The following is a 26,841-nucleotide window of genomic DNA, read 5'->3' on the forward strand; positions in this document are numbered from 1 at the left end:
GTTGGACGTTCTGGACCATCCTAAGGTAGGTCTTTCGAGCCTTTTTGGATGAGCCAATAGTCGCGGTTCCTCCTATAATCATCCTTATGTCTCCAATTATCTCGTCAGGGGGCCTGCTCTTGAGGGTTTAGATCTGCTCACTCCTTTGTAACGAAATTTTGCAACTTTCCTTGTCTAATAAGGGCTTCAATCTGTTGTTTTAATTCGTAGCAATCGACCATGTCATGACCGTGGTCACGATGGAAGCAGCAATACTTGTCTCTTGATCGCTTGCTTGGATCACTTTTCAACTTTCCTGGAAACGTTAGAGCCCTCTCGTCCTTGATCTGATCAGGACTTGGTCCAATGGGGCATTCAGTGGAGTGAAGCTTGTATACCTTCCTCCCATGGGCTTAGGGCGCCTTTCATCTCTTCTGTCTCCTGTTCTTGGTTTCTTCCGTCCATGATCCTGCCGTGCATCTTCCTGTCGCACTCTCTTCTTAGGTTTTTCTTCTCGAGCTAGCAGTGCGTCCTCTGCATTCATATATTTGGTGGCCTTGTAGAGTACTTCTAACATGGTCTTTGGGTCATTTTTGTATAGAGAGAACAAAAATTTGCCCTTTCGCAACCCATTTGTGAAGGCTACTACCAATATTTTGTCGTTGGCTTCATCGATCGAAAGTGCTTCCTTATTGAAGCGGGTTATGTAGGATCTCAGTTTCTCATCCTCTCGTTGCCTAATGCTTATCAAGCACGCCGTGGATTTCTTGTACCTGTGTCCCCCGATAAAGTGTGAAGTAAACTAAGCGCTTAGTTCCTTGAAAGTGCTGATGGAGTTCAGCGTCAGTCGACTGAACCATATCCCTGCAAGGCCCTTCAACGTCGTAGGGAAGGCCCTAAACATGATTTCATCTGTTACCCCTTGAAGGTGCATCAAGGTTTTGAAGGTCTCTAGGTGATATAGAAGGTCCTTGACTCTATCATAGCTTTCTATCTGTGGCATGCAGAACTTATGTGGTAGGGGAAAGGAATTGATGGGTGCTGTAAACGAGGAGTTGGTCCGGTTGACTATGTCGTCAAGATCATTGGACACTCGTCCCTTGAGAGCATTCATCATGACCTCCATCTGTTCCTTCATCGCCTACATCTCTATGACAATAGGAGGTGGAGCTGTATCCATGAGGGATGGGAGGTTCACATGTTGCCGTTCTGGCCTGCTTGGGGCGTTGCTACCATCCGACCCCTCTCAATCTCTTCACACAGCGCTGGTACCTTCTTGGTCCTCTCTTTGATTGTTCGGTGCTGTGTTTTTTTTGGCGCAGTTGCTCTTCCAGGTCGTGGTTTTGTTTGGTGAGATGCTCCATGGCGAAAGTTTGGACCTGTCTTTCAAGGGCAGTTGTGGGTGGTTCTTCTCCTTGGATGTTGTTAGTGGTTGCCATCGAGCAAGTGAGCACCATGCAACTCTTTTGTCCAAAAAGCGATAATGCGGCTTATGAATCACAGAGAATGACTCCTTCCCACAGACAGTGCCAATTAATGAAGTCGAAAAATTCACCAATGAGCCACACTATACTCACATGCTCAGAATGTTACCTGCACAACAAAAAAAGAAGACCTAACGAGAACACCGGTGTGGTGCCGGAGAAATACCCTCCGAAGGTCAAGTTAGAATTGCTCACCACTCTAGAATACTAGAGAAGGGTTAATTTATGCGTACCTTGATTTGTGAGGGTATTGGGGTTTTTATAGTAGTTGAAAATTGACCTCTTTCACTTAGAGTCGAAGTCCTTTCCTTCTAGGAATCCTTTTGAGAAGTCTTAAATGTGATGGACAAGTCTTTTCCTTATAGAGAAGATATATATTAATGTGCGTAGCTTCTAGAATCCTCTTTGCGCTAGGATTCTATTTACCTCGAGATTCTATGGTGTGCGCCGCAAGTATTCCCATCTAGGGTTTTTTGGAGATCATGAGATAACAAAATCGGATGCCTCATGGATGCCTCACCCGTCTGTGCTGAGTTTGTCCATGTGTGGATCCGTCCAGTCCATATGACGGTCTGTCCATATGGGCCAACCCATCATGTATAACTCTTCCTCTTCAGATTGTAAGCAATGTGGTAGAAGTTAAGCTCGGAGAAGGAGCTTCTAGATTAATTCCATTACATGTTCATTTCCTTCATAATTTATGGGTGTCACCCTTTGTTTCTCAATGTTTTAGGTAGTTATGAAGAATTTGACTTATAATTTTAAATTTTGATAAGAGTTTTAACAATGATACCATGTGGTATATTTTATGCCAAAGTCTCCAACCCTGATAAGATGGAATATTATAGATTTATCGGCTAGTATCAATTAAAGTAAGCATTAGTTGGTGCGGCTTTGCAGTATGGTTTTTTTAATAAGATTTGAATATGGTTTTTAAAATCTTTTTTCTTTGTCCATATTCACATTATTTGGAAAATATTTAAGGTGAGTTTGGTTCAGTTTTTTGTAAAAGTGCATAATGAAAAAGTGCATTTTCAGAAAGCTGAGTATTTGGTAAAAACTGTTAAAAAGTGTTTTTTGAAAAAGCTGAGTGTTTGACTAGCATTTATAACAGTGGCAGTTTGAGGGGTAAATTACCAAAAAGGACAATGTATATATAAGGGAGTTTGACTAGCATTTATAACAGTGGCAGTTTGAGGGGTAAATTACCAAAAAGGACAATGTATATATAAGGGAGTTTATTTCGTACTTTTTTTTTGTTTGGATGTGAGTTTTGTTCATACTTAAATCAACTACTTCATCATACTTAAATCAATTTTTCTCTTTCTAAAAAAATTATTTTTTTCTCACCAATATTAGCTAATAATAACCTACCACTTAAGATTTATTGTGAAAATATTGTGATAAAAATTGATATTAATTTTAATTTGAATGTACTATTAAAATTATTTTTTCCTCACCAATATTAACTAATAATAACCTATCACTTAAGATTTATTGTGAAAGTATTGTGAAAATATTGTGATAAAAATTGATACTAATTTTAATTTGAACATACTATTAAAATTATTTTTTTCTCTTTCTAAAAAAATTATTTTTTTCTCATAAATATTAGCTAATAATAACCTACCATTTAAAATTTATTGTGAAAATATTGTGATACCATTTCCCTTTTTTTTTCTCCTTTTTTTTCCCTTTTTTTTTATCCTCCACACACGTACCACACTTCTTTTTCTTTTTCTTTTTCCTTTTTTTTCTCCTCCACCCACGTACCCTTACACTTTTCTTTTTTTACTTCTTTCCTCTTTTGCAACCTACCACTTCCTCCAAGCTCAGAACGTTCCAGCTCTCCTTCTTCCTCTTTTTTTTTTTTTTTTTTTTTTTCCTTTCTCCCTTTTCTCTTAGCACTTCCTTTCTCCCTTTACTAAAAATATACCATTACTCTTTTCTTTTCTTTTTTCCTTCTTTCCTCTTTTTTTCCTTTACACTTTTCTGCTCTTTGTTTTTCCCAGAACTCACAGAGTTCTCCTTCAGTCATTCTTCCTCTTTTTTTTTTTTTTTTCCCCTTTTCTCTTAGCACATCGTCTGTAACACCCATGCAAGGGATTGATTTTTTTTTCCCCCTTAGCTGATTTGGGAATTTGCTATAGATTTTTTTGTGTTTGGATTTGGAAATTTTTTATTGAGAGGGCAGAGTAGAGAGATGAGATGAGAGGAATAAGGACCGTGAGAGAACTGAAGCCATTTATCAAGGGTAATTTTGTATTTTTCGGCAAAGCCCAACAGATACCATTCAAATGCGCATTCAACTTTTTGTTTATGGACCTCTAGAGGTCCATAATTGTTTTGCGCGTTTATGCCTTCGTCCAAAACGCAACTTTTTCCAAAAAGTTGGTGTTTTATACTCACAAAACACTAAACTTGGCCTGGCTTTTTTTAAAAGGCAACTTTTGGGCTCAAAACGCCCAAACAAACGGGCACTTAATCTTATTTCCTTTGCTTTATCAATTTACAGGAGCTAAATTTGGAAATGGAGAGCTTCCTTCAAACCAAATCTCAGTGTATTATAAGTATCTATGGCTTCAGAGCAACTATTTGAGCTAATTGGCTACAACTATGATCTTTATTTTTAAAATTACCAAGTAGTTTACAAGAAAATTGTTGAGGAAATATTCAATGTAATTGTTAGCTATTGATAACATTGCATTTTGACAAACTTTGAAATCTAGAATTATTTTGAAATGTAGTTATAGCTTGCTACTAGTTTGGTGTGTTTTTGCTTTTGCTTGGTTGCTTCGTCTTGTTATACGCTACTACTGGATATCCTTTATTTTATGCCAAATTGATCTGACAATGTAGAATATTTTTCCTTCATTAGCTAATGAGTTAATAACGGGTGTGCTAGCAATGATGTGCTTCTCAATATGCTTATATATATATATATATATTATTGTTAATTTTGGAAGTTTAAAAATTTATTTTAGTTAGTCTATATGATAATGAAGGTATTTTGTTAATTGTAGGGGTGATAAGCCCAGTGGTAAATATCTATGTATATATTGGGCCAGGGGCCCAATCCGAGGACATTAAGTGGTCCAAAGATGGGTAAATACTGTCATAAGAGTCCACGTAAGTAAGTGAAGAGATGAGGTCTGGTCATAAGAGTCCGAGAAGGCGGTCCGAGGATGAATATCTCCTTGGCTAGGCAAGGTCGAGGTACGAAGGTGAGGTCTGCCACCCAGAAGCAATGTTCCAGAAGATTCTATTGATAAGGATATGCATCATGAAAGCACAGGACAAAGGAAAATTATGAAATATCTAAGAGAAAGCTACTACCACCGCATTGAATACTCTGTAGCTAACTCTTTGGCCACATTAATGGGGAAGTGATACCTGAACGATAGTTTTCAGTCTTACAACTACTCTCCAAAGACTTTAGGAAAGTACTGATTTGACAAGGATCAACACCAATAATCTAATCTACACATGGAGGGCAGAGATGAAAAGAGGAAGATAATATAAAATAGAAGGGAGGCCCTGAGAGAAAAGAATCGGAGAATTGAGAGATAAATACTATAGTAATAAGAACTGTACTTGTAATCAATTTCAAGAATTATATATAAGAACTGATCTCTTCGAATTGTGCTGATGACGATTTGCTTTAGATAAAATTAATCTATTTTTATTTTATTGTCATTTGAATCCACTATAATTGTTACCCAACTCATTAGAGCCTAGTTTTCCAACATACTTTCTACAAATTCATTGTATTGAGATTTTTGGGCCTAGATCCTTTTAACTTTTAGGCTTAGGACTCAAATTGCATCCTTACAGTAATATTCAAAGTTTTGTGGTATTTTAGTCATTTTACAGATTTTTTGGACTATTTTTTGACATCCTTAATTCTAGGGCATTTTTGTTCAATTTTAAGGTTTATGACTATTTAGGGAGAATTCATTGTTAAAATATTATTTATTACCAAGATTTTTATGAATTAACCAATTATAATAATTTATAAAAAAAAAAATCAAATATTAGAATATTAATTTCTTAGAATGGAATCTTATAAGAATGCGACTTACAAACCAATTATGCTGTAATCTTGTATCTTGCATTATAAGAGGACCATCAAAACTGACATAGGTAATATATTATTATTATCCAATGTAATTTCGGTACCATTGAAGGATCGTCAAATATGACATAGGTAGTAGGTACCACAAAGATTATCAGGATCAAGATCCTATATAGTATCATTAAGAGGGTTCAGGGATCGCATTGTAAAATTGGCATAAGGATCATAAGATCATACTTTTTGATTAAAAAATATGAAAAAAAATTATCTATGATTACTATAATTATAATTCATAATATATGTTAAAAAAACATTGAACAAATGTAATTTTTGATGAGTGAAATTACTAATAAAAGGTGAAGTACCAAATTTCAATTAGAAAATGATGTTAGAACCATTCAATGTGAGTAAAAAATAATAGAATCATCAAATGTGACAAAAGTACAGTAATGTGTGATGTTAGTATTGTTTAATGTGACGTTTGAACCATCTTATATGATTAAAAAAATAATAAAACCACCGAATGTGATGTACAATAATATGTGATGTTGAAACTATCCAGTGTAACTAAAAAATAATAGAACTACCGAATGCGACAACAATAAGGTTATATATGATATTGATAATGCCTAATGTGACATTGGAACCATCTAATGTGACTAAAAAATAAAAGAACCACTGAATGTGATAAAAATATGGTTATATTTGATGTTGGTACTACCCCATATAAGGTTGAATCCGTAAAAAATGTGAGTAAAAAATAAGAGAATCATCGAATGTAACAAAAGTACAGTCATATGTGATGTTGGTACTGCTCAATATGACGATAGAACCATAAAAAATGTGAATAAAAAATAAAAGACCACCGAATGTAACAAAAGTACTGTCATATTGACTCATATATGATGTTGGTACTATTTAGGGTCCGTTTGGTTGAAGGGGGTGGAAAAGTGGGAGAATAGAAAATTGTGGGAGGATAGAGAAGATTTTATTTTCTTTCCTTTTTGTTTGGTTGGGAGTGAAAAAATGGAGGGATGAAAAAATGAGTTTGAATAAATTTACTCATATATCATTGTTAAATAATAATGCCAAATTAAAAAAAAAAAAATTGACAAATAACCACACAAAAAAGAGCAATCACCCAAAATTTTTTATAAAAATAAAAAACATGTTCCAAAAAAAAATCATATCCTGTAAATAAACTATCATGCCCAAGCCCTAAAAAATCAAAAGAAAAAAAAAAAGAGGCAATGTTAATGCCCAAAGAAAAAAAAAAGTGACAACTAGCAACGTAATTGCCTAGAAAAAGAAAAAAGAAAAGAAGAAAAAAAAAGGGCAACTTTACTGGCAACGTTGTTGCCCAAAAAAGAAAAATGAAAAAAGGGCAACGTTGTTGCCTAGGGAAGAGAAAAGAAAGAAAAAAAAAATACAACTTAAATTGAGGGTATTTATGTAAAGTGTATCTTTCAGCATTTTTCTCTCCTCATTTTCCTCCCAAATTAGGAGGATAAAAAAAGGTGGGCCTAGAGGGAAAATTTTTCCCCTTATTTTTGGTCTCTCTTGTTTTCTCTCCTCAACCAAACAGTGGAAAATGCCATTTTTCACCTTATTTTTCTTTCCCTATTTTCATCCTCCTTGTTTTCAACCCCAACCAAACATACCCTTAATGTGACGATGAAATCATTAAATGTGAGTAAAAAAATAAGAGAACCATCAAATGTAACAAAAATATAGTCATATGTGATGTTAGTTTGCCAAATGTGATGATGGAATTGTCAAAATGTGAGAAGAAAATAAGCTATCCACCAAATGTGACAAAAGTACGATGACATGTGATGTTGTGACGTTGTTACAACTCAACGTAACAATGAAACCATTAAATGTGATGTTTTGATAACCTGATATAACAGTTTACCTACTTGTAGGTATCATACTCTCCTAAAAAAAGAGGGTAATGTAGAATTACCCCATTTCTTCTTGTTCCTTCTTCTTTTTCTTTGAAACAAACGGTTTATTTCTAACATAAAATATTTTTTGACTAGAAAAAAATTTGTTTTTAGGTGTTTCATCGTATTTCTAAAAATACCTAGGAAAACATTTTTCGGTGTTTGGTTAGTACACAAATTTTTACTTTTTAAAAAAAAAATTACAAAATTAAATTGCAATTTCTGTTCACACCATACACAACAACTAAATCTAGTTTTATATTGAAGATAGTACAAAATACCAAATAACCAAAAAAATATTCAATAGAATACCACGGAACCACACTATCAAGAATAAAAAAAAAAAAAATGTCAACATGAATTATTTCAACCCAAAAGTGACCGAAATAAACAATGAAGTCAAGTGGAAAAAAAAAAAAAAACCATATCGTGTAGATCAGTGAAACAAAAAAAAAAAATTTATTATTATTTTATATTTAAAAAGCTTGTGAATTTTCTGCTGAAGATCAGTGAGAGGAAGACCTAATCAAAGAGTGAGGGGCAAAGATTTGCTTGTTTTGTTTAATACAGCCCACTGGTGCAAACTAATATTTGGGCTGAGCTATTCATGGCCCAAACTGGTGCAAACTATCTTTTAGCCCACTTTCATTAAAAAAATTTATAGCCCACAACTTTGGAAAGTTGAGCCCAAACATTTTCTGCAAATTTAACTCAGATTGGGGATAAGGCCGCCGATTCCAGCTAGAAATAGAATAGATAAAAAAATCTGATTTACACTTTGCAAATTACAATATTGAGATTTGAGAGCTGAAAAAGGAAGCATTTTGATTTTGTTCAAAAGCCGTACTTTCCTCATCTCCACAGGTAAAGTAACCACAAGTCTCCTTCTTTCCCTTCTAAATTTTGCACTCTCGCTATTTTCTTTCGCAGCCAAAGATGGGTTTTTTTCTTTTCTGGGTCTTGTATTGTTTGATGAAATTATTGATTTTGTTGTCTTTAGGGAGCAAAAAAAAAAGATGTCATCTTTGGGAACTTCGAAGGGAATTCTGGAGATTGCGAAGTTCGGGGTTTATGTGACCATTCCCATTGTTCTTATGTACACTTTCGCTAACAACACCAAGAATCTCCAGAAATTCATGGGAAACGTAATCTCTCTCTCTCTCTCTCTCCCCCTTTGGACTATAATTCTTTGTTTTGAAATTTTATTTTTCCTATATATGGATCACAATTTGAATTAGTTTGTTGTGAATTCAGTTAGGGGTGTTGTTTCGGAAATGCCCTTTTATCTTAAATTACTTGTCAGTTATATGAAACATGGAGCTGTTTACTTTCCCAGATTAGAAGTTTTTGTTTTGGTTTTGCATATTGCAAGAATTTGAATTGACCTATTTCAATGTGTTTAGGCTCACAACAATTTTCACAAAATATTTCACTACTACTGAGTTGGCAAGTTGTGAATTGTAGATGATAAAAGTGATGTCAATGCTTGGCCCAAATGATAATCAATTAAAACCGGCTAACTCAACTACTGTGAAAAATTTTGTGAAAAATCTTGTGTCTGTAGCATTATATGATCTATTCATCCCCACCCCCAAGAAAAGAAAAGAAATGCTTGATTGGGTAGTGTGGGGGACATCCATTATTTTGAGTCTTTGTTTTATTTATTTATTATAATTTTAGTATTTTGCAATTGTGAGTTTGTGGGTGTGGAGTGATTTCATGATTGCCTTCACTATAGAATTGGTGTGAATGCAAAAAGATGCCGGACAATAGAAATTTATTTGTTGAGTGTCATCGATGGTAATATTGTAGCATAGATTTTTTAATCATCTTTGAGTTATTATTACTGCAAAAATATGATTGTCTTTCATGACATCTCATAAGATCGTTTACGAATATCTTCGGTGAAAGAATGAGCCTATTATGTTTTCTATTGCTTTAATTTGGAAAAACAACAGTCTCTTAAACCTCAAAGAAGTTTCTAACACCAACAACCATTTCTCCTGGAATAATATAAATGAGTGTTTCAAACTGGTGAGCAAATGAGCTTATTAGATTGGTGGAAGCTAGTATGAAAGGTAATATGTTACATGTCTGTTGGCCACATAAGCAGGAGATTTCTTGCATCCAGGATAGTGTCACTGCACACTACATATTGTGTAGGCTTCACAAAGAATATCAATTTTCAATATCCTAGGGTGATAGATGTAAATCATGTAAGATATTTCTACACACACACACACAAAAGGAAGAAGAAGAAGAAGAAAACTGCTCTTTAAGAAATGGGCTTGTGTATGAATTTGATTTGATCACTTCTATCAAGGCTGGAATTTCATATGTAGTTTGAAAAGTTGAATTTTTATTTTTATTTTTTATAAAATTGGTGAGTGATCCAATAACATACCAATAAAATAACTGAATATATTTCCAATTGTTTGTTTTCATAATGTGTCTAATTTATTATCTAATTTGAGCACTAGCTTAACTGGCACCTCCTCCACTTATAAGTTCTAGGGAGAGGGCAAGGTCGTAGGTTCAGGACTTACTGGGTGCATGTGTAACTTATCAATAAAAAAATGGCTATTGGCTGTAAGTATTATGACCTATATTATTGTCATGTGGAGATTTTGTTTTTATTGCTTTATACTTATCATTTTTATTTTTGGTATGGATTATTGTCTTGATCTATTGTTAAAGCTCTAAATAATGCATTTTTTTTTTGGTGAAGCGATCTTATGTTGTATATCCCCCAGAGGCTGAAAGGCCTCCATCACCGGAAGAATTAAGGGAGATGGCTCGTGAGCTGGCTCGTAAGAATAACATCCGTTGATGTTCTTTAGGGGTGTAAGTGATCCTTGTAGGTTTTTGGTGGTATTTAGTACTGCTTTTGAAATATCAAGTTGTATGTAATATGCAGAAATGAACATCGTGGGACTCATACTCAAAATAATCGTTTTTATATGAATAATGTTTCTTTAAACCCCATTTATCCTTATTTATTTTTTAAAAGCTTGGACATGGTATCTTCATAATAGGTAAGGCTAACTGACATAGTGGAATACTTCTTTAATGATTTATGTACAATTCAAGCTGGCTGAACTTACATCATTGCCTTATTTTTTGCATAATGTGACATATTTATCTCCATTGTGCCCTGTGCATTTGTAAGATAATGTACATTTTGAATCTGTTTGCCTTAAAGATCTTAATTTAATGCTGAAGCTAGATGAATGAAACTGGACCATTTTTTGTAACAAAGCTTGTAGCCGGGTGACCTGGGGAGCTAACTGTGAAACTATAGAAACACAGATTTCAAGTGACCAATGGATACAAGATGTGATGTCTCTTGTTGGGTTCCATTTGCAACTGGAAAACATTTTGATGTGACTTGTCATATGCATGCTCTCTTTTGAGAATGGGGTGTTTGGCACATGTGGTTTGTTGCTTGAAAACATGTGTAGAAATATGTGTAAGTGAAAAAAAATGTATGAAAATACTTGTAATATTGTTTAAAAACTGAAAATATGTGTTTGAGTGGGTGTATTTGTACCTTGTTTTCTTTTTTAGCATCAGAGTTAACTCTAAGTATCAAAAAAAAAAAAAAAAGAGTTAGCTGAAATTGTTCATCTCTGTGTGGCCATTTGAAAGCTCAACTAACAGCTGTCACTTTTATCAAACTTTGAATCAATCAAATGGTTGTTGAATTTCATTTTCAAACAGGATTGACACACTCCCCGGCCCGTGCAGAGCAAACGTAGGAAAGTGTTGGGTCGAGGAAGGGATATCCCTACCGGTAAAGTTTGTACGGGGTATGTTGTAAGGGATTTGGCACAATTAAAGTATGTAGTGTTGGTTTTTCTTTTTTTTTTTGGTTAAAATTTGTATTTTTATTTGAGTTCAGCAAGCTGTTAGACTTGTTTTTAATACAAAATTATGGACAAAGTTTAATTACAAAGCTGGTTGTAATTTAAAACTACAATTTTACTCAATAAAATAAACATTACTATATATTTTGAAAATCTAACCGTTGAATTGCATGTTCTTTACGTTCTTAATACAAATGTCAAATTTTGTATCAATTATATATTATATATTATATGGTTTATAAGTTTATATTTTATGCATAATTTTAAACAACAAAAACTTATAATTTAAACAATTTATTGATAACATAGCAATTAATACTTAATTTTTTGGAATTTTGCAAGTATGGAAGATACAAGAAGAATATGTAATTTAATAGTGGATTTGTCAAAATTTACCTCTAATAAAATAATATTGAGTAAGGTTGTAGCCTAAAGTTACAACTAATTTTACAGTTAAATTTTGTCTCAAAATTATTAGGCTGCTTGATTGAACCCAAAGAATAACATATCCATGAGGGTTCCTTCCCACCCTCGCCCCCCTACAAAATATGGACTATGCACTTACGTCACTTTCGTGTCTACAAATTTCTTTTCTAGGTTCTGAAGAAGGCATTGAATGACAATATAATTATTTTTTATATTTGTTATTATTTTTATAATTCTAAGAGGCTAGAATGCTAAGAAAAAATTATTAAAATAAAAGAACAAAAGAAAAAAAAAATATATATATATATATATAAATGATAACATTAAATTAGATAGAATTTAATAGGTAAGATGATGAAAATAAAATTAATTTTGGCTCATATGTCATGCACTATTAGCTTTGAGTTCAATCAATTTGAAAGTATACATTGTTAATTTGATTTATTTAGTTAACTTTATTACATAAGTGATAATTAAATTAATTATTAGTTGAATATATTCCAAATTTTTTAATAAATATATATTTATGAATTTTATTAGATGTTAGTGTATTTTACGAAACATAATATAGAAAAAAAAAAAAATCAATTCATAATAAACTATGGTCATAAGCAGCATGAGGAAGAGAGCCAGTCCGTTAAATGCAAAATAAAGAATGAACACAGACGCGGACAAGATGTATCAGAACTGGAACTAGTATGAATGTCAAGTGGAACCATTGCATTTAACATAATTCCATGATTCCATCAGGCATAAAATTATATAAAAAGCCGATATCTGCTAGGAAGTGCAATAATTTAACATACCAATCTGGGTCCAATCTTTTTCATGTCCAATTTATTTTTCAGGCTTTGACTAATCGTTAAATACCATACCAACCATTTGAAAACTGAAATCATTCTGGCCCTTTTAAAGGGTTGAACCTCAACCTTATCTTTATCTCACCCTTTCTTTAAAAAGAAGAAGAAAAAAAAAAGACAGGAAAAATAGAAAAACTGACGGTCAAATTAACTGTAACTATCAAGACCCTCGTAAAAGGAAAAACAAGAAACAATTTTCATGGAAAAAAGGTAAGTACTGATAGGGGCTGGGCCTCCACATAGAAATTTCTCAGCAAAATATATTTGCCTTCATACACTCGCTTTTGAGTCTGTCCAAACCGCGTCCATAAGCTCTAAACAACTAGCAATTATAATAATAATAATAAGAGACTGAAATTTCTCTGTAAGACTCATGGGAGAAGAAAATCTTGACTTGCTCAAGTCGTCTCCTTCCGTACACGACAATGGCAATATTATAGACTGGCAACTGCTACTACAACCGAGGTTTCAATTCTAAGATACAAACCAAACAACATTTCAAGCTCTCTCGCTTTGTACAGGTAAATTTTTACTCACCCATGTTATCAGTTTTTCTTTCTTTTGTACTTTTCCTGCTTGGAACATATTCAGTTGAGTCTGTCTTTTTTTATTTTTATGGTTACCTTAAATTTTGTTCCTTAATACCTTTTTGAATTCTATAGACCCTTTGTCGGGTACCAAGCAGAGCATCATGATTTCCAATAGTTAAGTTTTATTTGAAATTTCAGAACTCTGTTTATGCCAACTAGTTTAATTTGTATAGTTACCTTTTTTTTTTTTAATCTTATAAAAATTCACTCGAGTTATGTTTGTTTATTTTTCAGCTTTAACAGTAGAAATTCTTATGTGAATATTATTATATTGAGGTTGAGACTTAGTTGTGAATTTTCCCCTCTAAATTTTTAATGAAGGTTTGTGGAGGTTTATATCCAAGTTGCTGGGTGCATGAATATAGTTTATAATGGCTTTGGAGCTCATACCTATAGGGACCATCTTGGCCGTGCTGACAAACCAGGTCATCAAAACAGCTCTTGCTGCAAAGGATGTTCTTTTTGAGAAGGAGAGTTTCAAGGTTCTGGCAAAGCATTTGTTTGACATTGAACCAGTCTTAAAGGAACTGCAGCTTCAAGAATTAAATGATTCTCAAGCTGCAAGGCTTGCTCTGGAGTCTCTTGAAGCAGATGTTAAAAAGGCAAATAATTTGGTTGAGAAGTACAAAAGTCGAGCCCCCTTCTACTTACTGGTCAAGTGCAGACACATTGTCAAGGAGGTACAAGAAGTAACAAGGGACATTGGAAAGTCTTTGGCTGCATTATCCCTTGCAAATACTGAAGTCCTATCAAGGATATCTGATCAGGTGGATAGGTTACAGAATGAGATGCAAAGAGTTGAATTTGAGACTTCACATTCTCAGCTCCAAATTGTTGACAGGTTAGACCAAGGTCTTAGGGACCAGAAACTAGATCAGGGTTTCGCAAATGACATGCTTGAAGAAATAGCAAGGGCAGTTGGGGTGCCTGTTGAGCCCTCTCAGATAAGCAAAGAGCTAGCCAGCTTCAGAAGGGAAAAAGAAGAAGCTGCCAACAGGAAAGAAAGAGCTGAAGTACTCTTCTTGGACCAGATTATTGAGCTGCTCTCTCGGGCTGATGCTGCAAGGGATTATGAAGAAGTCAAAAAGCAGTATCTCCAAAGGTTTCAGGTTATAGAGCGATATGATGAGAGGGAAGAGAATATCCGACCACTTAATTCTTTTTATTGTCGAATAAGTGGAACTTTGATGGTTGATCCCGTTAGCCTTTGCACTGGTACTACATGTGAGCGAGCTGCCATTGAGGCTTGGTTAGACAGTGGGGAGAGAACTGACCCAGAAACAGGTGAGGTTCTTGAAGACACCTCTCTAAGGTCTAACCTTCCACTTAGACAATCAATAGAGGAGTGGCGAGAACTTAATTACTGCCTGAAGATACGTTGTTCCAAGGCAAAGTTATTATCAGGTATGGACTCGTCTGTGGAAGAGGCCCTGAGCCAAATGCAGGATCTTATGAAGGAGAGTTCTATTAACAAGGACTGGATTTCTGTTGGAGGGCTTACTGATATTATAATCTCCATACTTGGGAGCTCACGCAACAAAGATGTGAAGAGAAAGATTTTAATTACCCTGAAGGATGTTGTAGAAGGGCATGCAAGAAATAAGGTAAGCAGCTTTCATATACCATGTAAATTGAAAAGGAAAAACAAAAGAGAGAGAAAGGAACGAAGCATTTCTTAGTGTGCAGAGAAGCAGGCTGCCCTTTTTATTCTTTATATTGTTTTTTTTCTTGTGCTTGTTTTGTTAGAGCATGCACCTCTATTTTTGACAATTTGGATTAGTACTGATAAGTTCATGGGAAAGAAGATTTTCATCTAATTTGTATTGATCTCTAAAAAACCCTCTTGAAAACTTTCGTATACATTTTCTTCTGTTATTATTATTATTATTATTTTTTGGTACAAATATAAGGATAGAATCTCATTTTGTGTTAAATATATCCAGAAAAGGAATTTGAAATTCCTGCTAAGTGGATTGTACAAGATTTGATACTGTATAGATTTTTGAGCCTGAGTCCTAGTGAGATTTTTTGTTCTTTCTCCTTGTCATAAAAAACTTCATACCTGAAAAAACCTATTTGAATTTTAAATTATCAAAAAAGAATGGGTAAGTGAATAACTTAAATGCTTCACAATATTCTAAATTGACTAGTTTAATCAAATTTATAGGAAAAAGTGTTTGAATCCCAGGGATGGGATCACATTATTCCTTGCCTGGGGCGTGACTCAAGCATCTCAAAGGCTGCGGTTGAATTACTACACGAGTTGCTGCAAGAGAGATCTGGATGGAATGTGTCTGTTTGCAGGAAACTCTCTCAGCAATGCAGTGCGATTCTTTTTCTTGTTACCCTGTTAAAGGGTCCCATTAGGGAGTCAGCAGAGATTGCAGAAAGAATCTTGATGAATTTATTTGAGATAAATGAGGAAACCATTTCTTGTGCTGCTAAGGCCGGCTGGTATAAACCACTTATTGATCGCATAGTTCAAGGTAATAGGATCCATTTACTTTAAAGGCCTAGAAATTAGATGTTTTTGTTTGTTGCTTATTAGAAAGAAAAAAATTGACATCACTTATTGATTTCATGTTTGTGATTCATGGTTGTGAAGATTCTACCACTTGTGCAAAGAAATAATAGAGAATTGTCATCTAGCGAAAGCAGCAGATTACCACAAATTCCGCAATATATTATTTCATTCTTCCCATAGTATGTAATGGTAATCAATTTTTGATATGCTATATGATGCATGAGACCATTGATAAATTTCATTTCATGGGACATACAGACACTCCCCTTGTTATCCTATTCTCTATGTGTACAGAGAACTGTTCCTACAAATTTTCTTATTCTCTATGGTATATATGATATGAGTTATTCCGTTTGTACTCTTCACAATGAAGCTGCTGTGTCTGAATGACTTCAATCTTTTGAATGAAGGTTTGTCACGTAATTTAATCATTCTGAATTTTTTCAGGGCCAGAGCCTTCAAAGATACAAATGGTGAGAACAATTGTTAATACAGAATTAGTTGATCTGAATTTGAAGCTCCTTGGCGAGGAAGGGGTTATACCTCCTTTGCTTGATATGGCATCCAGAAGCTTTGAATCAAAAGAGTTAGCCTTATCAGCCCTGGTTAAATTATCAGGTTGCCATGCCAATAAAGAGTTAATTGCTGCTGCAGGTGGGGTTCCACTTGTTCTGAAACTAATGTTCTCTCCCAGTGTGCGCTCAATTATTGTTGTGAAATGCTCTGAAATACTTGAGAAACTTTGTTCTGAGGATGATGGAATTAAATTTTTCGTTGATGAAAAAGGGACCCAACTTGAGTTAGAACCAATCATCACCAATTTGTTAGCTTTGCAACAGAAGCCTAACTCAGCCCACAATGTCCGGAGGCCTGCCTTGAATGCACTTCTTGGAATTTGCAGGTTTGAAGCAGGGTTGGTTAAGAAGGCAGTTCTCACTGCCAATGGCGTATCTCTAGTGCTTCCACTTCTTGATGACTCTGACTCTGAAATTCGGGAGATTGCTATCAATTTGCTCTTCCTCTTCTCAAAGCAAGAGCCAGAAGGAGTTGTGGAATACCTTCTCAAGCCAAGAAGGCTGGAGGCCTTAGTGGGGTTTCTTGAGAATGATGATAAGGGTGATGTACAGATGGCTGCTGCAGGTCTATTAGTCAACCTACCAAAATCAGAAAGATCACTCACCATGAAGTTAATCGAATTGGATGGAATTGATGCAATCTTAAACATTTTAAGAACTGGAACCAAGGAAGCAAAAGAAAATGCTCTAAATGCACTCTTCAGGTTTTCAGATCCCACAAATCTTGAGTCACAGCGTATTTTGGTTGAACGAGGAGTGTACCCTATGCTTGTAAACTTTCTCAGGGCTGGTTCAGAAACAGCTAAGGCATTAGCAGCAGCACTCATTGGCAATCTTTCCACTAGCAGTCCAAAGCTCACTGCTGTAACCAAATCAACTAGTTGCTGGTGCTTCCAACCATCACGCCATCCTTTATGCCCAGCACATGGTGGTATTTGCAGTGTGACAGCTTCATTCTGTTTGTTGGAAGCAAATGCTTTACCTGACTTGGTAAGGCTCTTACATGGAGGGGTGCATGAAACTGCTTATGAAGCAATTCGGACTCTTTCCACTCTAGTTATGGAAGGCTCTCCTCAGAGAGGGGCCACTGTCTTGCATGACTGTGATGCTATAAAACCTATATTAGAGACTTTGACGTGGGGGGAAGATTATCTAAAGGAGGAGGCTTTAGGACTCTTGGAGAAAGTTTTTGTGTCAAAAGAAATGGTGGAACATTATGGATCAACAGCAAGGTTACTTCTTGTTGGTATGACCGGCAGGAATGTCCACGAGGAAGGCCGCCAAGGAAGGAAAGCTGCCAAAATCTTGACCCTCCTTGAACGCTATTCTAGATCGTCCACATGTCTTGTTCCAGGTCTATTTGGGTGAAAATTTTATTTATTGGGATCAATATAGTGTTTGCTTCAATTTTAATACAGCTTTTGGCTTTTCCAAAGAACTGGATATTCAGTAAATCCTCAAAATCATTCTCGTTCATATAGTTTTGTTGTCTCAATTTTCTTTCTTTCTTTCTTTATACCCCTCCATTGACAGTTTTGTTGTCTTCTTTCAATTTGTGCCTTCATACAAACAAATGTACAATAATGGACCACCTGCTTCTAGGTTGTCTTCGAACTTTAATTTTATATTGTCTTGGTTATGTTATAATTTCTTCCGTTCACCCTTCTTTGTATCACTCCCAACACATAAATTGTAAGAGGAATCGGTTATAATTATAAAAAATTTATTGGAACACATGATTAATTTTGTATTTTAAAACCCATTAGTCCTGCTTTTCATATTGTCCTATTTTTCATTCATTTCCCTCCTCCCAAACGACTTGTTAGAATTATCCCCTATGTGTGATATTCAACATGCTATTGATTCAATTTCAGGTAAAACTATCACGCCCCAAATCCACTATGATCGAGAGCATGAGAAAACAAACCATCAAGGAAAATTATAGGCAATAATTTTTTGGGTTTCATCATGTAAACAATAATTTCATATGATTTTGTTCAAAAAACAAATAATTTCATATGATCAAAATATTAATATGCTAAAATCTCCACAAATGAAGTCAGATCTCTATAAATTTTTATAAATGGTACTAGCTACAGATCATATGCTTCAATTTACCAAGGAAAATACGGTTTATCATCGAACTAGTAGGTCCTGCATTGGACAATATTGATGCAGAGATTTAAATTGTAAGAAAGAGACTACAAAATCTCTTGAGTATACATATTTTCTGGGAAAGCTAACAAAAGCCCTCGTTTTGGATGGTGGGGAGAAAGTAGATGCATTGCGGGAGTGATTGAAATTAAAATGAGTTCATAGCGTTTAGAATTTTAAGGATGTGGATTTTTTTTTTTTTTTTAATGAACCTATTGACTAGTTTTATATATCTGTAAAATTTTATGCATTATGTTGTCTAATATATATATATATATATATTTTGGATAAAAATTCATTTCCCTCCTCCCAAACGACTTGTTAGAATTATCCCCTATGTGTGATATTCAACATGCTATTGATTCAATTTCAGGTAAAACTATCACGCCCCAAATCCACTATGATCGAGAGCATGAGAAAACAAACCATCAAGGAAAATTATAGGCAATAATTTTTTGGGTTTCATCATGTAAACAATAATTTCATATGATTTTGTTCAAAAAACAAATAATTTCATATGATCAAAATATTAATATGCTAAAATCTCCACAAATGAAGTCAGATCTCTATAAATTTTTATAAATGGTACTAGCTACAGATCATATGCTTCAATTTACCAAGGAAAATACGGTTTATCATCGAACGAGTAGGTCCTGCATTGGACAATATTGATGCAGAGATTTAAATTGTAAGAAAGAGACTACAAAATCTCTTGAGTATACATATTTTCTGGGAAAGCTAACAAAAGCCCTCGTTTTGGATGGTGGGGAGAAAGTAGATGCATTGCGGGAGTGATTGAAATTAAAATGAGTTCATAGCGTTTAGAATTTTAAGGATGTGGATTTTTTTTTTTTTTTTAATGAACCTATTGACTAGTTTTATATATCTGTAAAATTTTATGCATTATGTTGTCTAATATATATATATATATATATTTTGGATAAAATTATGTTGTCTTATTGGTTAATCATTGATAGCCTACTTATTTGGACTAGAGTTTTAACATTGCTGGATGTTAATATGTTATTGTCTTAGATTTGCTCATGTACATGAAAGCCCTTTGTTTTTTTTGAGAAACAGCAAACCAATACACACACACACACGGGGTAAGGGGAATGAACCTTTAATATCACACAACTCAACGTACACAAAAGCCGGTAACTCTTGAGTACGTTGTGAAGGCTTTAAAGGGGAAGACAGACACCTAGACAACCGATGTGGGACTAACCCACTTGATTCTTTTTTTTGAGAAACAGCAAACCAATACACACACACGGGGGTAAGGGGAATGAACCTTTAATATCACACAACTTACTTCCCAATTTCTTTTATATTGAGCCTTGGATTAGCAATATTACGGGATGCATGGTGAGAAATTTTAGTTTATACATGTTACTAAACCACACAATATATGAGAATATATAATTATGTTGAGATGTTGTGTATTAAATAATTTATTTTTTAAATTTTATTGTAGAAAATTTGTTCTCATTAAAAATTAAATAATTTTTAAAAGTAATTTCAAACTCTATTTTTACAAATATATAATTTAATTTTTTTAATGTTTTTTTTTATTGATAGTATTCTTTTTTGAAGTAGTCCATATTTTTGTAATTATTGTTCCTATATATTATATTTTCCTAATTTCTTTTTGTAGGGACACAATTTGCGGCCCAAGCCCAAGATGAATGGGATGATGGCCCAGTGAGCCCAATGTAATAAATTTGTAGAGAGTGGGTTAAAGAACTAAGCCCTAGTGAATTTAATAAAGGCTAGTATGAGTTCAAAAGATGATTAAGCAAGAACAAGACACATAGGACTGGGTAAATTCACTGTCTGAGGAGACGATTCTGAGTATAATTCAATATAACTGTTTACAAATACAACATTGATTGCTACTCTTTTTTTCTCCCACCTTCTCATGGGAGGTCTCTCAGATTATATAGTTCCTTTCAGACTATCTTGATCCTACACTTGTTAATCATTTAAGCCTTCACTTGAGTGCATGTCCCGTCAGACATCCTCTTTGGCTTTTTGTGAGTTGTGGTAGATGAGACTGAACTGTTCAGGGGTTTTCTCCACATAAATGCGGCCAGAAAAGTAGCTGCAGTGCATTTAATATGATGGTAACAGCTTTTCCTTTAGATATTTTTGAGTTCTTATTGCTCCTGCTCATGCATGAGGCTCACCCTTATCATGGAAACCTCCTGGAAGGTCACCTAGATTGTTGAAATGTAGATTTGATCAGTATTCATCATATCCGAGAAGGAGTTCCTCCTCGGATTGTCCTCCTCCGTTCCTTCCTTATGTAACTTTAAACTTGGGGCCTCTCTTAATTACTTACTCTTCCTCGGACGTGCCCACATCCCTAGATAAGGCCCAAGGTCTAATATATAAATTTAGACCTTTATCCCTACAATAGCCCCTCAAAATTCCAGTTTTTTCCTCGCACCCGAGGAGAAAAAGTGGGGTTTTGATTTGTTTCAAATTCAAGGGTTAGGAATATCAAAATCCCTGAGTTTACACGTGTGGGAGTATAGTTTTATGCGCTTCATAATTTCTAATGACGTTTCGGAGCCAGCGAAGCGTCATTAATTGCCCTAGGTGGCGTTATGTCCCTTACATCTGACGGTGAGGCATTAATCTGACAGCTGATATTTTTCTTGGGGTTTGGGCGGGATAATTCCCACTCATTGTTGCCTTCTATATAAAGCCTTGAGTGAAACAATTTTTCTCTCATTTTTCGAACTTTCAAGCTTTCCAGTAATCTCCAGCGTTCAAACACACAAAGCCTGCTAAGTCATTAAGCTTACCATACCTATTTTCCCAAAAATCTTTGAGAGTTTTTCTAAAGATTTCAAGGATCATTACACACCTTAGTTCCGTAAGTTTTAATTTCTTTAAACCTTTCTTTTCCTTCTCGGCCAATCTCCTCGGCCCTCAAATTCTTATTTCTCTAGTTATCACTTTCGGTGGTTCCCCTTTAATATGTTTAAAATGGGTAGGTTTAAGTATTTGGTGGACTCTCCTACCAAAATAGAGGCTTTTAAGGAAAAATACCACATCCCCCAAGAAGTTGCCCTGCAATACTCTCCCCTAGAACACATAGTAACAGATCGAGAAGAGGGAGAAGTCATAACCCCCATGATAGCCTTTATAGAAGGGGGAATGACCCTCCCTATGGGTAGGGTAACAAGGGATTACCTCCTTAACCATAGGATATGCTCCCACTAGTGCGCACCTAACCTTTTTAGGGTCCTAGGAAGTGTCGATGCTCTAAATGAGCATTTGGGCTTAAGGCTCACTTGGCATGATGTGGTCCACATGTACGAGTGTCACAAACAAAAAGGGGGGGGGGGATTTTACCTCAAATCCCGATTCGACAAGGTCAGGCTCATCTCATGTCTCCTCAAATCTAACAAGGGGATGAAAGATGACTACCTGATTGCTTTGGGGGCGTGGCATGATGGTCTTCATTGCCCAGTCCAAGAGGGAGAGCCAAGTGGGATGCCTTAGAATTAGATTTCCTAACAATAGATCTAAACTTTTAACCCTGACCCTGTTTTGCTTCTTGTTATCTTCTTTTTCCTTAATGTTGGATTTCAACTTTTTAACTGTGATTTGTTCTACGTTTGTGTTAACAGATAAGAGGCGCGTAACTCCCAAGCTTAGCTTAACTAACGTCGAAGCCCTTAATTACTTGCTGAGATCCAAGATCTTCGTAAGTGAAGACAGGCAATTGCAGGCCATTCATCTGATTTTGGATTTTCAGCCCATTTCGAAGATATTCCAAGAAGTCAGCCATGCCATAAGAGCGGGTGACTCACGGATAGCTCGGATTGACGTATCTAAGCCCAAATTTTTAGCCCCAAACGACCTTCCACCAGTAGCACACCCATACCTACAGAACATTCCTCTGATTGTCCAACCAGTCCAACAAGTTCCTCTCGAAGCAGCAGCATTCGGAGAAGGGATTGCCTTCTCTAATTCTTCACTCGAAAAAGAAATTGATAAATTTCATTTTGGAGAGGAGGAGCCTCAGGGGGTGCAAGTAGTATCAGTCTCAAACGCCGAGGAAGTACCTAACAGACATTCCAGTGTTCACGCCCTAGTTCTTGTTGTTGCTCGGATTAAGTCCAAATTAGAAAAAGAAGAAGAAGAAATGTCTTTGAATCCAAAAAGAAATTTAAAGGACCTTATGGCCTTAAAGAATAAAAGGGTAACCATACAGGAAGCTCCCAAGTCCTAGGCCCCTACTAATCTTCCCCCTCCCTTTCCTCAAATTCCCACTAACCTCGGGTTGAAGCCAATTCCTGAATTGAAGAAAAAAAGGCCGAACGAGGCACTTGAGGAAGGCGAGGTGGGCCCCCAAAAAGGGATTAAACAACAAAAGGTGGCTAAAAACCAACGAGGCAAGAGGTCCACTTTCGTTGATAGCCGGGAGGACTCTCTAGGAGCTGATGTGCGCCGACCACCGCACACTTGGTCTCTGAGGTTGGAGGTGGATGGTGCCCCCATCCTTTTGACGCTTCAGTCCGGAGTTTTCAAAAGGGCAGGGGAGTCATATTGCTGAAGCCCTAGAGTAGCCACTTCTTCTGCCAAGAGATATGGATGCTTACAGGCGCTTTAAACAGCCCGACCTCTTTTTGTCCCTTAAGAGGGATCTTGTTATGGTAAGTTGTTTAACACGTTCCTATAATTAAATGCTTAACTGCCCTTGTTCATTCTTTCTCCTTTTCTTACATGAAGTCCTTATGTTCTTTTTATGTAGATTATACAACAGGTTTTCATGGCCGAGAAATGGGTCAAGGATGCTCGCAATGAAGCTAAGGCAGAGGCCTAATCCCGCGCTGAGATTAAGAAGTAGAGTAGCCACTTCTTCTGCCAAGAGATATGGATGCTTACAGGCGCTTTAAACAGCCCGACCTCTTTTTGTCCCTTAAGAGGGATCTTGTTATGGTAAGTTGTTTAACACGTTCCTATAATTAAATGCTTAACTGCCCTTGTTCATTCTTTCTCCTTTTCTTACATGAAGTCCTTATGTTCTTTTTATGTAGATTATACAACAGGTTTTCATGGCCGAGAAATGGGTCAAGGATGCTCGCAATGAAGCTAAGGCAGAGGCCTAATCCCGCGCTGAGATTAAGAAGTCATTGGGGGCTCTTAAGCAAGACCAAGCCAAAATATCTAAGAAATTAAAGGAGGTGGTCTAGGCTAGGGACAGTGCCGAGGCAGGCCTAAAGATCGTAGAACGGCAGGCCGAGGATCAATGACAAAAGCTCTATTTAACCAAGATAAAACTAGCCACGAAGAGGCAAATGGTCAAGGACCTCAAGACAGAGCTGCAAAAGACCAAGGAAGTGGTTTAACTGGCCAATGAGGCGCTTGAAGTTGAAAAACAAGCGTCTTACTTGCTCGGTGTTGAAGAGACTCAAATGAGACTTGCTGAAGAACTTTCTGAAGTCTGTAGAGACTACTGTGATGTGTCATGGGGTAAGGCCTTTGATGTTGCAGGAGTTCCTACAAACTTTGTTTTGAGCCAACTTGTGAGTATATATTACCACCCAAGTTCCGACTCTTCTCTCCCTGAACAGTCTTTGAAGACATCCGAGCAGCCACTTACAGCCAAGTTGCTCTTGCTTTCCCTAAGGCTTCAAAGGGATCTAGCGTAGCTACTGATCAAAGCCAAAGGGTCGAGGTAGTCAAGGACAAGAGTAAGGATGAAGGAAAGAAACCCTCCGTAGAAGTTGAAGATGTTGCCAAAGCCAAAGAAGCTGAAGTTAAGGCAAAGGATGCTGCCACTTCCTAGTCGAGCCGAAAAGATGATCCCCCAACCTCCAAGACTAAGGCTTAGTATTTAGAATTTTCTTGCTGTAGTTTTTTTTTTTTTTTTTTGGTTGCAATGGCACTCTATCACTGAATATAGTGTACTCTTCCTTTATAGTTGAATAGGCTTCTCTTTCTATTTTTCGTATCTTTTCTTTACATGCTTTCGGGTTCACCGTTATTGCAAATAATATTTAATTGTTGTCACTTTAGTTTTAATAAAAATCAATAACAATACCAATAAAAACCAACAACAATACCTCACTACCAAAGCAAGTATCAATGAAGGCTGAATCTAATAGAGATGAATAGTGAACTCGGTAATGAATAAAAAAGGGAAAATATACCTCGTACTGTTCAATGCTTGAATAAACAACTAAGGACTTTACTTTATTCAGAGTTGTTAATCTAAGGATTTAGTCACAGTCTTAGACATGTTTTGACACTTAGTAGAAAACAAATAGATATTATAGGGTGCTAACTCCCCCCAAGTATGTGGTTCGAGGAACCATACACACCTAAGTTTCTGTCTAAACACTTTTAAAGATGCCATTGAGTGTTAATTTCACCTAAGTATGTGGTCCGAGAGACTAGACATAACTTAGGATTTGTTTAATACTTATAAAGATTCCATTCAGTGTTAACTTTCCCATATCATCTAGTCTGAGGACTTCAGGAATGAATGGGTTTTAGTTTAAATACTTATAAAAGTTGTTATCGAGTGTTAACTTCTCCATATTATCTGATCCGAGGACTTCAAACATGATTGAGTTTTAGTTTAAACACTTATAAAAGTTGTCATTGAGTGTTAACTTCCTCATATCATCTGGTCCAAGGGCTTCAAGCATGATTGAGTTTTAGTTTAAACACTTATAAAGGTGCCATTCAGTGTTAACTTTCCCATATCATCTGGTCTGAGGACTCTAGGCATGACTGAGTTTTAGTTTAAACACTTATAAAAATTGTCATTGAGTGTTAACTTCCCCATATCATCTGGTCCGAGGACTTCGGCGTGATTGAGTTTTAGTTTAAACACTTATAAAGGTGCCATTCAATGTTAACTTCCCCATATCATCTGGTCCGAGGACTCCAGGCATTATTGAGTTTTAGTTTAAATACTTATAAAAGTTGTCATTGGGTGTTAACTTCCCCATTGCATCTGGTCCGAGGACTTCAGGCATGATTGAATTTTAGTTTAAACACTTATAAAAGTTATCATTGAGTGTTAACTTCCTCATATCATTTGATCCGAGGACTTCAGGCATAATTGAGTTTTAGTTTAAACACTTATAAAGATGCCATTCAGTGTTAACTTTCCCATATCATCTGGTTCGAGGACTCTAGGCATGATTGAATTTTAGTTTAAACACTTATAAAAGTTGTCATTGAGTGTTAAGTTCCCCATATAGTCCGAGGACTTCAGGCATAATTGAGTTTTAGTTTAAACACTTATAAAAGTTGTCATTAAGTGTTAACTTCCCCATATCATCTGGTTCGAGGACTTCAGGCATGATTGAGTTTTAGTTTAAACACTTATAAAGATGCCATTTAGTGTTAACTTCCCCATATCATCTGGTCCAAGAACTCCAGGTATGATTGAGTTTTAATTTAAACACTTATAAAGATGTCATTGAGTGTTAATTTCACTCAACTATGTGGTCTGAGAGACTTGACATGACTTAGGATTTGTTTAACACTTATATATAAAAGAAAAAATAGAAAGTATTAAGCCTTTATATAACAAATGAACATATGGATCAAGGAAATATTTACTAATAATAATACCTATCTTTCCCCATGCTAGGTTCTTTGCAATGCCTAGAACCTTTCTTAACACTAAATCACTAGGTGTTAATGGTCTTAGTTTCACGTTGGCATCATATTCCTGCTTGAGCTTGTGTTGGTAATATGCCAATTGGACCATTGCATTCTCCTTTCTCTCTTTAATCAAGTTTAAGCTCTTTTCTAGTAACTCAGTGTTATTGCTCGGACTGAATGAGCTGGTCTTTAACGTTGGAAAGCTAGTTTCCAAAGGGATAACAGCTTCAGCACCATAAGCCATTGAGAAGGGGGTTTCCCCGATGGATCTATGAGGCGTGATCCGATATGTTCAGAGGACATGTGGCAGTTCTTCTACCCATTTTTCCTTCGCATCATCTAGCCTTTTCTTGAGTCCACTTACTATGACCTTGTTAACAGTCTCTACTTGTCCATTCTCTTGGGGATAAGCGGGGGTAGAATATTTATTCGTAATCCCCAACTCACAGCAATATCTCCTAAAAGATTTTTTTCCAAACAAACTTCTTGGCATCCACATCTCTGATGTTTGCCAGGAGTTCAGTTTCGACCCACTTAGTGAAGTAGTCCGTGTCAACCAGCAGGTATCTCTTATTTCCTGCTGCCTTGGGAAAATGGCCCACAATGTCTAAGCCCCATTGAGCAAATGGCCAAGGGCTGAATAGAGGATTAAGGACTCCCCCCGGTTAGTGTATGTTTGGTGCAAACTGTTGGCATTGGTCGCATTTTTTCATATATT

The 26,841-nt window shown here is 35.8% G+C and overlaps 3 protein-coding genes across 4 annotated transcripts; 2 read left to right on the top strand and 1 right to left on the bottom strand.

The window, feature by feature from the left end:
• Positions 1–137: 137 nt before the first annotated feature.
• On the bottom strand, positions 138–1,117 carry LOC136064589 (uncharacterized). Its single transcript, XM_065766518.1, has 3 exons — positions 837–1,117; positions 378–752; positions 138–336 (listed from the first exon to the last, which is right to left on the bottom strand). The coding sequence occupies exons 1-3, from the start codon at positions 1,115–1,117 to the stop codon at positions 138–140; spliced, it is 855 nt and encodes a 284-aa protein (XP_065622590.1).
• A 7,103-nt stretch (positions 1,118–8,220) lies between these two features.
• Positions 8,221–11,503, top strand: LOC111984138 (uncharacterized). 2 transcript variants are annotated; one of them, XM_024015765.2, is made up of 4 exons: positions 8,221–8,348; positions 8,485–8,629; positions 10,213–10,328; positions 11,205–11,503. In XM_024015765.2, the coding sequence occupies exons 2-3, from the start codon at positions 8,501–8,503 to the stop codon at positions 10,312–10,314; spliced, it is 231 nt and encodes a 76-aa protein (XP_023871533.2). In that variant the 5' UTR covers positions 8,221–8,348; positions 8,485–8,500; the 3' UTR covers positions 10,315–10,328; positions 11,205–11,503. The 2 variants fall into 2 exon arrangements, with proteins under 2 accessions (XP_023871533.2, XP_065622593.1); XM_065766521.1 differs by having other exon boundaries at positions 8,229–8,353.
• A 1,229-nt stretch (positions 11,504–12,732) lies between these two features.
• Positions 12,733–17,985, top strand: LOC111984141 (U-box domain-containing protein 44). The gene is made up of 4 exons (XM_024015768.2): positions 12,733–13,157; positions 13,548–14,830; positions 15,394–15,712; positions 16,198–17,985. The coding sequence occupies exons 2-4, from the start codon at positions 13,598–13,600 to the stop codon at positions 17,691–17,693; spliced, it is 3,048 nt and encodes a 1,015-aa protein (XP_023871536.2). The 5' UTR covers positions 12,733–13,157; positions 13,548–13,597; the 3' UTR covers positions 17,694–17,985.
• The last annotated feature ends 8,856 nt before the right edge of the window (positions 17,986–26,841 follow it).

Source organism: Quercus suber, unplaced genomic scaffold (genome assembly GCF_002906115.3).
Source record: "Quercus suber isolate HL8 unplaced genomic scaffold, Cork oak 2.0 scaffold_713, whole genome shotgun sequence".
NCBI lineage: Eukaryota > Viridiplantae > Streptophyta > Magnoliopsida > Fagales > Fagaceae > Quercus > Quercus suber.